Source organism: Dermochelys coriacea, chromosome 4, assembly GCF_009764565.3.
Source record: "Dermochelys coriacea isolate rDerCor1 chromosome 4, rDerCor1.pri.v4, whole genome shotgun sequence".
Classification (NCBI taxonomy): Eukaryota; Metazoa; Chordata; order Testudines; family Dermochelyidae; genus Dermochelys; species Dermochelys coriacea.
In genome coordinates, this window is record NC_050071.1 from 141,060,648 (window position 1) to 141,074,974 (window position 14,327).

The following is a 14,327-nucleotide window of genomic DNA, read 5'->3' on the forward strand; positions in this document are numbered from 1 at the left end:
CTGGAGTAACTTCCCCGCACTTTGCCTTTGGGGCATACTAACAGCTGCAGGGCCGCTTCAAAGGAGCATTCTGAGCCTGGGTAAGTGTACACAGCCTCCTGGGTGCAGCCCTTTGAGAATTCATTGCTACTTATCTCTGATATCTAGTTATCTTTCTTCAAAGGGGTTGGATCAAATATTCCTTTAGGAAGAAGTCCTACTGGGGTCTTAAGAACCTCCCTGCCCTAGGGAGATACAGGCACTTGGATACTATAATTGGGGTCATAAAAGTACCCCAGAGGGAGATGGAGGGTAGAATTCATGTGCTAGCGGGAATCAAAGGGTATGCCTACGACGGGGCTGGAGGTTGATTTCCAGCGCAAGTAGCCTTGCCCGTACTAGCTTTGATTGAGCCAGCAGGCTAATGGACTGACATGTAGCCGTGGCAGTGTGAGTGGTGAGACAGGCTAGCCATCCCAAGTCGTACCTCGGGGTCCAGACAGGATTGTACACAGGGCTGCCAGCCCATCCCCAACCTGGGCAGCCACAGCTACCCTGCTCTTTTTAGCGCACTGGCTCAATCAAAGCTCACACAAGTATGGCTACCTGAGCTGGGAATTACACCTCCAGCTCCAGCCTCGAGTTACCCAAAGGGAGGTGCCGAGATGGCAACACACTGACCAGATGTAGTTAGTCTGACTATGTGCTGCTGCTGGTGGGTGGGGTAAGATGATTGTATTGCATTTTGCTTTTGTAATCTGAAATGTTCCACAGTGCCCCTGGCTGGGTCAGCGGCACCAGGGTTGGATTCTGGATCTTCTGACCCAAAAATGTACACCTCATTGCCTCAGCAAGACACAGCTCTGTTGGCTCAAAGCCAGTCGCAGACTCATAAACCTGTCTGTGGTCCAACCATGGAAAGGACAGAGCCAGGCTGTGCAATTCGGGGTCACACAAATAATCGGCAGGGCATCAGCGCTTGGGCATGGGCAATTTCTATTATAGGTGGAGCTGGGAGTGATCCCTACAGTTAAGGTTGCCTAACACTTCCCATTCTAAGACCCTGTTTTCAGTTGCTTTTAACTTTTCCAAATTTTAAATGTTTGGGCTGAAATTTTCCATGGTGGATGTCTGGATCAGACTGATTTATGCATTTATTTATTTTATTACAGTTTCAGCTAAACCACGTCAACAATTCCAGAACAAGCTTAGGGGAAAATACACTGTTTTGTCTATGTTAAAAAAAAATCGGTCTAACTGTTTAGTTGTACAACCTAGGATGTATCAAACAAGATATTTCTAGTAGAGATAGGGAAGTAGGAATGCCAAGGCACTGGTAAGACCCCATCTGGAATACTGTACAATTCTGATCAGCCATGTTCAAGAAAGGCAAAATGGAAGTGGAACAGGTGCAGAGAAGGACTACTCGGATGATCAGGAGAATGATCTTATGAGAGGAGACTAAAAGAGCTTGGCTTGTTTAGCCTAACAAAAAAATAAAGTATAATAAAAGGCTCTTTTCAACTACATCAGGGGCATAAACACCAGGAAAGGAGAAGAGCTACTAAAGTTAAGGACAGTGTGGGCATAGGAATAAATGGGAATAAACTAGTCAGGAGTAAATTGAGGCTGGTAATTAGGAGAAGGTTTCTCACTATCAGAAGAGGGAGACTCCACAACAGCATCCCAACGGGAGTAGTGGGGGCAAACAAACCCAACTAGTTTTAAGAGGGAGCTTGATAAATTTCTGAACGGGGGGATATGACGGGCTTGCCTGCGATAACGGGACTGGAGGCAATGACTCTGGAGATCCCTTCCAGTCTGCTCCCTATGTTTCATAGAGAAGCTCTAGCACTTCCATGCTTTGGAATAGGGAGTTTAAATTTGGCAGAGGAGCTGCCTTGGTGTCAGGGGTGAGTCTTTTGCTGGTCTTGTCAGAACCCACCCAAATTTGGTTAAGTTATAAGTATCTGAAAAAATCTCATTTCACACATGCTCAGTATAGGTTTGTTAGAATTTGACAGCTAAATCCTCTGAAGTTTCCATCTGCACTGAGCACGCTCCAATCCCTCACAGCTCCTACCTGCCGAGTGGACCACGCATGTGCAATCCCCACAGTGGACGGCAGGGTCTGAGCAGGGTTTTCTCATCAATTGCTCCTTCTGACATCCAGGGCTTGCTTTATCACCAGACACAGGAACTGACAGCAATGAGATAGTTTCTCCTGTGCTGTCCCGAGAACAAGGACCCTGGCAGGCTGGAATGTGGAGGTGTGGGAGCATAGGTGCCGACTTTCTAATGTGCCGGGGGGTGCTCCTCCCCAGGCCCTGCCCCCACACCATCCCTTCCCCCAAGGCCTCACCCCATCCCACCTCTTCCCACCCCTGCCCTGCCTTTTCCCGTCCCCTTGCCCTTGTACATCCCGCCCTCGCTCCTTCCCCTCCCTCCCAGCGCCTCGTGCACACTGCGGAACAGCTGATCTGTGGCAAACGGGAGCCACTAGGAGGTGCAGATAGGGGGGCTGCCGGTGGGTGCTCCAGCCCTGGAGTCGATGCCTATGATTAGGACTGAAGATAAGCTGGGAGGAGGGGTGGGATAAGGGAGCAGAAGCATGCTGGGGGGAGAGGGATAAGGGCAGATATCAGCTCAGAGGAGCAGGGAAGGGGTTTGTGATAGATTCAGTGGACACATGGAATATTCAAAGACTATGGTATCAATGTTAGCATTGTTACATGTATCTGTCTCCTTGTTTAATGCATTACAGTGAGTGTGGTATGAGAACCTATACAGAACAGAACTGAATCTGCATGGCTAGGGATTGTTTTCTGGCCGTAACAGGTGTTTCCTGCTGGAATTGAAATCACTAGGGCGTAATTCACGCAAATCCCTAGGCAGGTAACAGGTCTGGAGAATGGGGAAATTGCACAGATTGATCTGACCTGATTCAAGAGGCCTAGCAAAGAAAGAACTGAAAGCAGTATAAAGTGACCAGCCTGTTATAGGGAGAGAGGACGCTTACTCCCAATCCAAGAACTGTCATGAGACTGTGACCAGGGCAGGCCCTGCAAGAGGATCCGAAGTGATCCTTTGAAACCCATGAGGGTCTGCATGTGGAAGGTGGGTGCCACTTGGGGAGCTGGACATGCCGTTAGGCTATGTATTGTTTTTGAGATCTGTTTTCTCTGTCATGCTTTTATTCTTTATAAACAATACTTTGTGGAAGCTGTCTGGCCATTGGTTAACCCTGTCCTTGCCCCGAGGGAAGAGGCTGGCTGTGCTGAACTATTGTGCGATTTGCTGAGGGGATCACAGCCTAGATCCTTAGTTTCGAGGAAGAGAATTGTGGGACTCCACCCTGGAAAACGTAACGTCTAGAGACCGGCACATAAGTGGCGTTTCCTCAGGAAAGTCATAATGGGATCAGAGGTGCAGTTACCTCAGGAACTGTGACAGTGGCAGGGGGTGAAAGGGGAGGCTGGAGGTGTGTGATGAAATAAGGGTCTATTGTCACTAGGACACACTCCCTTCCACAACCTGGAATAGAACCCACAATTCCCACGTTTCAGTGTTTCTCTGCTGGAGAGTACCCAGAAGTCACCTACTACAGGACAGGCCCAACAAAGAAAACAACAGAACGCCACTAGCCATCACCTTCAGCCCCCAACTAAAACCTCTCCAACGCATCATCAAGGATCTACAACCTATCCTGAAGGACGAGCCATCGCTCTCTCAGATCTTGGGAGACAGACCAGTCCTTGCTTACAGACAGCCCCCCAATCTGAAGCAAATACTCACCAGCAACCACACACCACACAACAGAACCACTAACCCAGGAACCTATCCTTGCAACAAAGCCCGTTGACAACTCTGTCCACATATCTATTCAGGGGATACCATCATAGGGCCTAATCACATCAGCCACACTATCAGAGGCTCGTTAACCTGCGCATCTACCAATGTGATATATGCCATCATGTGCCAGCAATGCCCCTCTGCCATGTACATTGGCCAAACTGGACAGTCTCTACCTAAAAGAATAAATGGACACAAATCAGACGTCAAGAATTATAACATTTAAAAACCAGTTGGAGAACACTTCAATCTCTCCGGTCACTCGATCACAGACCTAAGAGTGGCTATACTTCAACAAAAAAGCTTCAAAAACAGACTCCAACGAGAGACTGCTGAATTGGAATTAATTTGCAAACTGGATACAATTAATTTAGGCTTGAATAGAGACTGGGAATGGATGAGTCATTACACAAAGTAAAACTATTTCCCCATGGTATTTCTCCCTCCCACCCCCCCCCCCCCCACTGTTCCTCTGATATTCTTGTTAACTGCTGGAATTAGCCTACCTTGCTTGTCACCATGAAAGGTTTTCCTCCTTTCCCCCCCTCTGCTGCTGGTGATGGCTTATCTTAAGTGATCACTCTCCTTACAGTGTGTATGATAAACCCATTGTTTCATGTTCTCTGTGTGTGTGTATATAAATCTCTCCTCTGCTTTTTCCACCAAATGCATCCGATGAAGTGAGCTGTAGCTCACGAAAGCTTATGCTCTAATAAATTTGTTAGTCTCTAAGGTGCCACGGGTACTCCTTTTCTTCCAGGGGGGAAAGTGAACGTTCCAGCCACCTGTAGTGGCTGGCCCACAAGAGAGGGTATTGGTCTGCTATCAGGAACTCTGTTAGCTGCAGAGGTCAATGCTATGGATCTAAAGGCACCAATCCTGCTGATGACTCGTTTGGGATCAAGATGATTCCACATGCTGGAATAGCTGGTTTTTTCAGTTTTAAAAAGATCTAGGAAATGACAAAATAAGTAGTGGAAAAACAGTAATTACATGATCACATACAAAGAAAAGGAGTACTTGTGGCACCTTAGAGACTAACAAATTTATTAGAGCATAAGCTTTCGTGAGCTACAGCTCACTTCATCGGATGCATTTGGTGGAAAAAACAGAGGAGAGATTTATATACACACACACAGAGAACATGAAACAATGGGTTTATCATACACACTGTAAGGAGAGTGATCACTTAAGATAAGCCATCACCAACAGCAGGGGGGGGAAAGGAGGAAAACCTTTCATGGTGACAAGCAGGTAGGCTAATTCCAGCAGTTAACAAGAATATCAGAGGAACAGTGGGGGGTGGGGTGGGAGGGAGAAATACCATGGGGAAATAGTTTTACTTTGTGTAATGACTCATCCATTCCCAGTCTCTATTCAAGCCTAAGTTAATTGTATCCAGTTTGCAAATTAATTCCAATTCAGCAGTCTCTCGTTGGAGTCTGTTTTTGAAGCTTTTTTGTTGAAGTATAGCCACTCTTAGGTCTGTGATCGAGTGACCAGAGAGATTGAAGTGTTCTCCAACTGGTTTTTGAATGTTATAATTCTTGACGTCTGATTTGTGTCCATTCATTCTTTTACGTAGAGACTGTCCAGTTTGGCCAATGTACATGGCAGAGGGGCATTGCTGGCACATGATGGCATATATCACATTGGTAGATGCGCAGGTGAAGTCAGACGTCAAGAATTATAACATTCAAAAACCAATTGGAGCACACTTCAATCTCTCTGGTCACTCGATTACAGACCTAAGAGTGGCTATCCTTCAACAAAAAAGCTTCAAAAACAGACTCCAACGGGAGACTGCTGAATTGGAATTAATTTGCAAACTGGATACAATTAACTTAGGCTTGAATAGAGACTGGGAATGGATGAGTCATTACACAAAGTAAAACTAAAAAGAAAAGAAGTACTTGTGGCACCTTAGAGACTAACAAATTTAAGCATTTGGAGAGGAAGATGATGTCTGTCTGTATCTGTGCGAGTTTTTTCATGAAGTTGACAGATTTCCACTCTATACGGCTAAATTCAGTGCCTTGCATAATTTGTTAGTCTCTAAGGTGCCACAAGTACTCCTTTTCTTTTTGCGAATAGAGACTAACACGGCTGCTACTCTGAAACCTGTCAAAATAAAACTATTTCCCCATGGTATTTCTCCCCCCCACCCCACCCCCCACTGTTCCTCTGATATTCTTGTTAACTGCTGGAATTAGCCTACCTTGCTTGTCACCATGAAAGGTTTTCCTCCTTTCCCCCCACTGCTGCTGGTGATGGCTTATCTTAAGTGATCAGGTTTCAGAGTAGCAGCCGTGTTAGTTAAGTGATCACTCTCCTTACAGTGTGTATGATAAACCCATTGTTTCATGTTCTCTGTATGTGTATATAAATCTCTCCTCTGTTTTTTCCACCAAATGCATCCAATGAAGTGAGCTGTAGCTCACGAAAACTTATGCTCTAATAAATTTGTTAGTCTCTAAGGTGCCACAAGTACTCCTTTTCTATCCACTAGATCATCCTTGTCCACATGCTGGTTGACCCCCACAAAGAATTTTAGCAGACTGGTGAGGCATGATTTCCCTTTACAAAAGCATGTTGACTCTTCCCCAAAATACCGAATTCATCTATGTGTCTGATAATTCTGTTTACTATAGTTTCAACCAATTTGCCTGGTACTGAAGTGAGGCTTACTGGCCTGTAGCCCCTGGAGCCTTTTTAAAAAATTGGTGTCACAATAGCTATCCTCCAGTCATTTGGTACGGAAGCTGATTTAAATGATAGATTACATACCACAGTTAGTAGTTCTGCAATTTCACATGTGAGTTCCTTCAGAACTCTTGGGTGAATACCATCTGGTCCTGGTGACTTATTACTGTTTATCAATTTGTTCCAAAACCTCCTCTAATGACACCTCAGTCTGGGACAGTTCCTCAGATTTGTCACCAAAAACGAATGGCTTAGATGTTGGAATCTCCCTCACATTCTCTGCAGTGAAGACTGATTCAAAAAACTCATTTAGCTTCTCTGCAATGGCCTTACCTTTCCTGAGTGCTCCTTTAGCATCTCCACCATCTGGGGACTCCACTGATTGTTTGGAAGGCTTCCTGTTTCTGATGTACTTAACTTTTTTTCCTGTTAGTTGTTGTGTCTTTTGCTAGTTGCTCTTTACATTCTTTTTTGGTCTGCCTAATTATACTTTCACACTTTACTTGCCAGAGTTTATGCCCCTTTCTATTTTCCTCAGTAGGATTTCACTTCCAATTTTTAAAGGATGCCTTTTTGCTTCTAACCACTTCTTTTACTCTGTTGTTTAGCTAGGGTGGCTTTTTTTCTGATCCTGTAACTATGATTTTTAATTTGGGGTATACATTTAAATTGAACCTCTATTATTATGTCTTTAAAAAGTTTCCATGCAGCTTACAGGGATTTCAGTTTTGGCACTGTACCTTTTAATGTCTGTTTAACCAACTTCCTCATTTTTGTGTTGTTCTCCTTTCTGAAATGAAATGCTACCATGGTGGGGGCTGCTTTGTGCCCTCCCCCCCAGCCCCCGGGGCATTAAATTTTATTATGGTATGGTTACTGTTACCAAATGGTTCAGCTATATTCACTTCTTGGACCAGATCCTGTGCTCCACTTGGGACTAAATCAAGAATTGCCTCTCCCCTTGTGGGTTCCAGGACTAGCTGCTCCAAGAAGCAGTCATTAACAAACTAGGGAAATACAACCTAGATGGAGCTACTACAAGGTGAGTGCATAACTGGTTAGAAAATCGTTCCCAGAGAGTAGTTATCAGTGGTTCACAGTCATGCTGGAAGGGCATAATGAGTGGGGACCCGCAGGGATCAGTTCTGGGTTTGGATCTGTTCAATAACTTCATCAATGATTTAGATAATGGCATAGAGAGTACACTTATAAAGTTTGCAGATCATACCAAGCTGGGAGGGGTTGCAAGTGCTTTAAAGGATAGGATTAAAATTCAAAATAATCTGGACAAACTGGAGAAATGGTCTGAAGTAAACAGGATGACATTCAATAAGGACAAATGCAAAGTTCTCCACTTAGGAAGGAACAATCAGTTGCACACATACAAAATGGGAAATGACTGCCTAGGAAGGAGTCCTGCGGAAAGGGATCTGGGGGTCATAGTGTATCACAAGCTAAATACGAGTCAACAGTGTAACGCCGTTGTAAAAAAAGCAAACATCATTCTGGGATGTATTATCAGGAGTGTTGTAAGCAAGACACGAGAAGTAATTCTTCCGCTCTACTCAGCGCTGATTAGGCCTCAACAGGAGTATTGTGTTCAGTTCTGGGCACCACATTTCAGGAAAGATGTGGATAAATTGGAGAAAGTCCAGAGAAGAGCAACAAAAATGATTAAAGGTCTAGAAAACATGACCTGTGAGGGAAGATTGAAAAAATTGGGTTTGTTTACTCTGGAGAAGAGAAGACCGAGAGGGGACACAATAGCAGTTTTCAAGTACATAAAAGGTTGTTACAAGGAGGAGGGAAAAAATGGTTCTTGCTAACCTCTGAGAATAGGACAAGAAGCAATGGGCTTAAATTGCAGCAAGGGCAGTTTAGGTTGGACATTAGGAAAAACTTCCTATTGACAGGGTGGTTAAGCACTGGAATAAATTGCCTAGGGAGGTTGTGGAATCACCATCATTAGGGATTTTTAAGAGCAGGATGAACAAACATCTGTCAGGGATGGTCTAGAGATAATACTTAGTCCTGCCTTGAGTGCAGGGGACTGGACTAGATGACCTCTAGAGGTCCCTTCCAGTTCTATGATTCTTTGATTTAAGATGTCAAGAAATTTTATCTCTGCATCCTATGCTGAGGTGACATGTACCCAGTCAATATGAGGATAGTTGAAATCCCTCATTATTAATGAGTTTTTTATTTTTATAGCCTCATCTCCCTCAGCATTTCAGTCACTATCACCATCCTGGTCAGGTGGTCTGCAGTATTGCTATATTCTTATTATTCAAGCATGCAATTACTATCCCTAGTGATTCTATGGTACAGTTTGGTTCATTTAAGATTACTTCACTTGACTCTATGCTTTCTTTCACATATAGGGTATGTCTACACAGCACTCTAAACCCGGTTCTGAGGGTCCTGCGTTTGTCGAGTCAGTGTTTCCAAACCCGTGCTTGAGTGTATCGCAAATCTGGGTTTACAATTGCTGGACCTGAGTCTCCCAGCCATGCTGGCGTGTCCACGCAGATCTTCTGATCTGGTCTTGGGTTGACCTGCATTCACACTAGGGTTGCCAACCCTCCCGGTTTCACCAAGAGTCTCCTGGAATCACTCTATCTCCCGGAGGCTACTGCAGCCAAACTGGGAGATTTTAAGCACTAACAGTCCGCTGGTGCAGCAGGGTAAGGCAGGCTCCCTTACTTGCCCTGGCTCTGTGCTGCTCGCAAAAGCGGTCAGCATGTCCCTCTGGGTCATGGGGAGGGGCAGGGGGTCTCTGTGCGCTGCCCTCGCCCCAAGCACTGACTCCGAAGCTCCCATTGGCTGGGAACTGCGGCTAATGGAAGCTGCAGGGGCAGTGCCTGCAGAAAGTGGTGCGCGGAGACCCTCTGGCCCCTCCGCCTAGGAGCTGCTGCCAGAGTGATGTGCTGGTCACATTCATGAGCCGTCCGAGGTAAGCGCCACCCCCTCACCCCCTCCTGTACCCCAACCCCATCCCATCCCAGAGCGCACACCCAAACTCCCTCCCAGAGCCTGCACCCCGCATCCCCTCCCGCACCCAAACTCCTTCCTAGAGCCCACACTCAAACTCCCTACCCCAGCCCAGAGCCCACATCCTGCACCCCCTCCTGCACCCAAACTCCCTCCAGAGCTTGCACCCCACACCCCCTCCTGCACCCTAACCCCCTGCCCCAGCCTGGGGAAAATGAGAGCAAGCGAGCCACAGAGAGAGGGGGATGGAGTTGGGGTGGGGCCTCAGAGAAGGGGCGGGTAAGGGGCTTTGAGTTTGTGCTATTAGACAGTTGGCAACCCTAGTTCACACTGCAAAATGACTAGTGACCGTCGGACTTGGACTCTGACCCAGTCTCCTAGCGGGGTCCTAGGATCTGGCTCTTGAGCGCTTGCTGACCCCAATCAGGCTGATTTGTGTGTGGACGGAAGTGGGGCTTGGGCTCCAACCTGGCAGCGTCGCCAGACCCAGAGAGATTTCCAGCTCCCTGTTCTCGCCACACTGTGACTTGCGCTGTGTCCACACCGCCGGAGCGACTGGCCCTGCCTGGTTTCTTTGCAGCCTGGCTCAGGATTTGGGAACGTTTGGGGTGGGCAAGGCTGGTGTCCAGCCCCCGCAAGGCTGCGCCCCGGGGCTCCCCGTTGCTTTTCCATTGCCCTTCTCGGGAGCTGGAGCAAAGAGCCCGCCCAGGCCTGGGGAAGGAGCGGCCAGGAGCGGCTGGAGGGTTTGCGCTGCCCCAGGCCCCGGGCCAACGCGTGCAGCGCCCCGGCAGGAGGAGCCTGAGCAGGGGGAGGGGATCTGGACCTGGCGGGGGCGGGTCCGGTCTAGGGCCCGGGTGCAGCCGCTGTGCGAGCCGCTGAGCGACTCGGAGGCGCAGGGCGGCCCGGGGATTTGCTTTCCTGCTGCCTCCGTTTCCCCCGGGGAGGAAAGTTACTTCGCCGCCGCGGGCAGGGCGTTTGCAGCTGCAGGGAGCCTCCCTCTTTCCCCGGCGCGGAGTTTGCACCGCATCGTCCTCGCAGCGGGGAGCTTCTCCCCTCTTGGCATTGCACCGTCCCCGCCGGGAGCCGCCCGGGGAGCCGGGCTTTGCATTGCAGCGGGCCCTGAGCCGGCGCCGCGGAGACCGGTCCTTCTGCCGGGGCGCCCCGGGGAGCGGGGGAAGCCTCGCCCCGCCCGGCGTCATGTCCCTGCTGCGGGTGGCGGAGCCGGAGCCGCCGCTGCAGCGCTGGCTGCCCACCCACGTCCAGGTGACCGTGCTGCAGGCCCGGGGCTTGCGGACCAAGGGAGGGGGCGGCGGGGGGAAGCCGGGCACCAGCGACGCCTACACCATCATCCAGCTGGGCCGGGAGAAGTACAGCACCTCGGTGGCGGAGAAGAGCACGGGCAGCCCGGAGTGGAAGGAGGAATGCTCCTTCGAGCTGCCCCCGGGGGCCCTGGAGCTGGGGGAGCCGGCGGACTGGGGCGGGGGCTCCCCCCGCGGCAAGGGGGGCTGCCAGCTGGTGCTCACCGTCATGCACCGGGCGCTCATCGGCCTGGACAAGTTCCTGGGCCAAGCCACCGTGCCCCTGCAGCCGGTCTTCAGGGAGAGCCGCTCCATGAAGAGCCAGTGAGTATCCAGCAGGATCGGTTCCCTTCCCCCGGGGCTGGGCGTGGTGCGTGGCTGGGTGTCGGGGGGCGGCTTGCATTTACCCTTGTGTTGCAACGGCATCGGCCCCCCCCAATGCAAATGCGTCCAGACTGCACCGCTGGGAGGGGCTGGCAGCCAGCACGGGGCGCACGCACCACTTACCGCATTGCAATCTGCTAGTGCTGGGTTGTAAAGTTAAGATCTCCCCCCCCCCCCTTTGAGCCGGGCAAAGCCCATGGGAGTTGAGTCACCCCATTGCGAAAAGTTCAAGCAATTGCATGCGAGAAACGTCCCCCATGAACTTCCTCGGCCCCTGGGTCTGCGGGGCACAGAGCTGCCTGGCGGCGCCCCAGATGTCGTGTGCCCAGTTACTGGAGCAGGTTGGCCATGGCGCAGCCCGCGCCGCAGGAAGGTGGATGAAGTTCAGCCTTTTACAGGGCTCCCTCCCGCACCGGGAAGACTTGGATCAACTCCCGCTGAAATTGCTGCAGTGGGGTCTCTCCATCCCCTCTGTGCCAAGAGGGTTTTAAAAAAGCTTTCAGGTGCTTGGCTGGCAGTTGAGTGTTTTTTTTTTTTAAGCGTCGGGTTGAATGCAAACTCGTTGGGCGTGTTTCACAGTTTGCCTGCACCAAATCCTAAACATCAGGGAGTCTAGCCCCCTCTGATCACTTAGGCTTGGCTGGCCTGCGTGAGTCACTGCAGAGGGACTTGGGAGGGGCTGGGCATAAACTCCAGTCTCCATCCATTGGGTAGTGTCCCTCTCCTAGGCATGCCAGGAGACCGAGTGTTAATCCTGCTCTCCACATGATCACCAGTGTTAAAGGGGTCAGAACATTGCTTTCCCCAAACATCCAAATAAATCTGGTTTGTTTTTGCTTCACAGCACAGCAAGGCTCTTGTGGCTCTGGCTTGCCTAATATGGGCAGTTTTTGGTGAAGTTGGGGGTGGGTTGGTAATGATTAAAAAAGGGAATAACTCTCCTCTGTGTACAGGTTTCAGAGTAGCAGCCGTGTTAGTCTGTATTCGCAAAAAGAAAAGGAGTACTTGTGGCACCTTAAAGACTAACAAATTTATTAGAGCATAAGCTTTCGTGAGCTACAGCTCACTTCATCAGATGCATCCGATGAAGCGAGCTGTAGCTCACGAAAGCTTATGCTCTAATAAATTTGTTAGTCTCTAAGGTTTCAGAGTAGCAGCCATGTTAGTCTGTATTCGCAAAAAGAAAAGGAGTACTTGTGGCACCTTAGAGACTAACAAATTTATTAGAGCATAAGCTTTCGTGAGCTACAGCTCACTTCATCGGATGCATTAGTCTCTAAGGTGCCACAAGTACTCCTTTTCTCCTCTATGTAGTTCGACTTATTTTTCTGGGAGCATTTGCTGATCTCTTGGTTCTTACATGGGTGCCAAGGTGAAGAGATTGGAAGAGTGGATGGTTCCAAAGAGAAGTCCTATTTAGATCACAGGGCAACAGTTTATCTGCAGGCTTGGAGACTTGATTGCTAGATCACAGCCATTTGGAGGCAGTTGCACTTTGTGTGTGTGTGTGAGTGAGTGTAAAATTTAACTTTCAGTGCTCCTTGCCGCTTGCTCTGGGCATTGATGGATTATACTCTGGACAAGGTTGGAATGCGCAAACTCTCCATCAGGAAACCAGTGCCCCTTTGTCAGAGTATTTAAAGAAAGTGATAGTGCAAAGGGAGAGGCCTTGTGTCCCCGCCATGCTAAATATTTAATTGGGGAAACCCAAGGGTGTTAAATAAACAGAGTGTGCTGGCTTTACTTTGGCTCAGATCCTGAAGCTGGGTAAGCATGTGCTTAGCTCTGTACATGGGAGGATTCTCATTGAATGTGGGAATGGAGCCTAAGGCTGAAAGCTCTTTGCGGCGGGAGCGATCTTTTCGTTGTGTGGCTGTACAGTGCCTAGCACGGTTGGCCCCTGATTTTGAGGTCCCTGGGTGCTATTTTAGCAACAGTAACAAATGTACCATACTGCTGTTCTCTTGAGCCTTTTCCACTGTTTACATTTTGCAGGCTTTTCCTCTGGCTGTATTGCCTGCCATTTCTTGTGACTTGCTCAGGAGCTGGCAGTGATGGTGTCTCATGTGATAACTTGCATCACAGCAGTAAAATTGCTTTGATGCTTTGGTGTGCAGCCCAAGTAGTGGGCTCCTGCCCAGTAACTCTGCTCTGCTGATCTTAAACCTTTTCTTGGCTTAGGTTTGTTTCTTTGAAGATGTCATATGGAGCTGTGTGTCTAACCCAGCTTAAGTTCTGGCACTGGCTGAATATACATACAGCTTTATAATGTTGATGTAGAACGCCCTAAACATAGGTTAAACCAAACCTTGCATCTCAGGACAACATGGAATAACCAAACACTGGCTGATTTTATTGACTGATGGCAAAAGAAACTCTTTAAGCACTAAATTGCACAAGGGAAGAGCTACTAAGCATCTGTGCCTTCACACACCTGAGATTGTCTGGGGCTAGACATGTGACAACTGGGAGCTTTATGTGATAGTGGGAGGAAAACTCAGGTGCTCCAGTACCAAAAGCATGGGAGACTCTCCATTCATTGTCAGCAGAGTAGGGGCTAAGACACATAGCTGAGCAGTTCTGATTCCGTTTAATGAGGGGGGTTGTTGCATAAATGCTAGCTAGTTCAGAGCAGTGCATTGTAATTGGGAGGTTCGTCGTGCTGGATTACAGCGGAGCCATTTGTAGATTTTCATCACAAGCATCAGAGTGCAGAAAGACCTGTACAGTGGATAACTGCACCAAGTGACTCCTGGCCTCAGGTGCTTGTATTCTGTAGGCAAGTTGGTGCAGCACAGAACAAGCTGTAAACCATCACAGAGTGAATACTTCACGGGGCCCGTATGGACCTTGGGGAGTCTCTTTGGAGGAGACAGGTTGCTTAGCAAACCCTTGCGGGAGACTGCAAGCCTGTGGGTTGGTATGAAATGGTGCAAAACCCTACAAGTCCAAGGAGTTAGTTCAACAAGCTATGTTATACAGTAACTTATAATTGCCTAACTTGGAAGTAAACTTTTAAAGTCTGGTTGAGTCAGTTGCAGACAATTTTCTTTGGGTGAATGTCTGCTAGTTCCAGATAAAAATCAGCTAAATGCTTTGAGGCCACATCGCTGACTGCGC

The 14,327-nt window shown here is 48.6% G+C and overlaps 1 protein-coding gene across 9 annotated transcripts in view; it reads left to right on the forward strand.

Moving 5' to 3' along the window:
• Positions 1 to 14,327, forward strand: part of RAB11FIP5 (RAB11 family interacting protein 5) — a 118,234-nt gene that overhangs the window by 3,008 nt on the left and 100,899 nt on the right. Inside the window, exon 1 of one of the 9 annotated variants that reach the window (XM_043512806.1) lies at positions 10,222 to 11,147. The exons of 1 other annotated variant lie outside the window; for it this stretch is intronic. In XM_043512806.1, the coding sequence (XP_043368741.1) occupies positions 10,723 to 11,147 (425 nt within the window). In that variant the 5' untranslated portion in view covers positions 10,222 to 10,722. Of the gene's footprint in view, positions 1 to 10,221; positions 11,148 to 14,327 lie in introns of those variants that run through there. 7 more of the 9 variants (XR_006280652.1, XM_043512807.1, XM_043512803.1 and 4 more) reach the window with 7 other exon arrangements.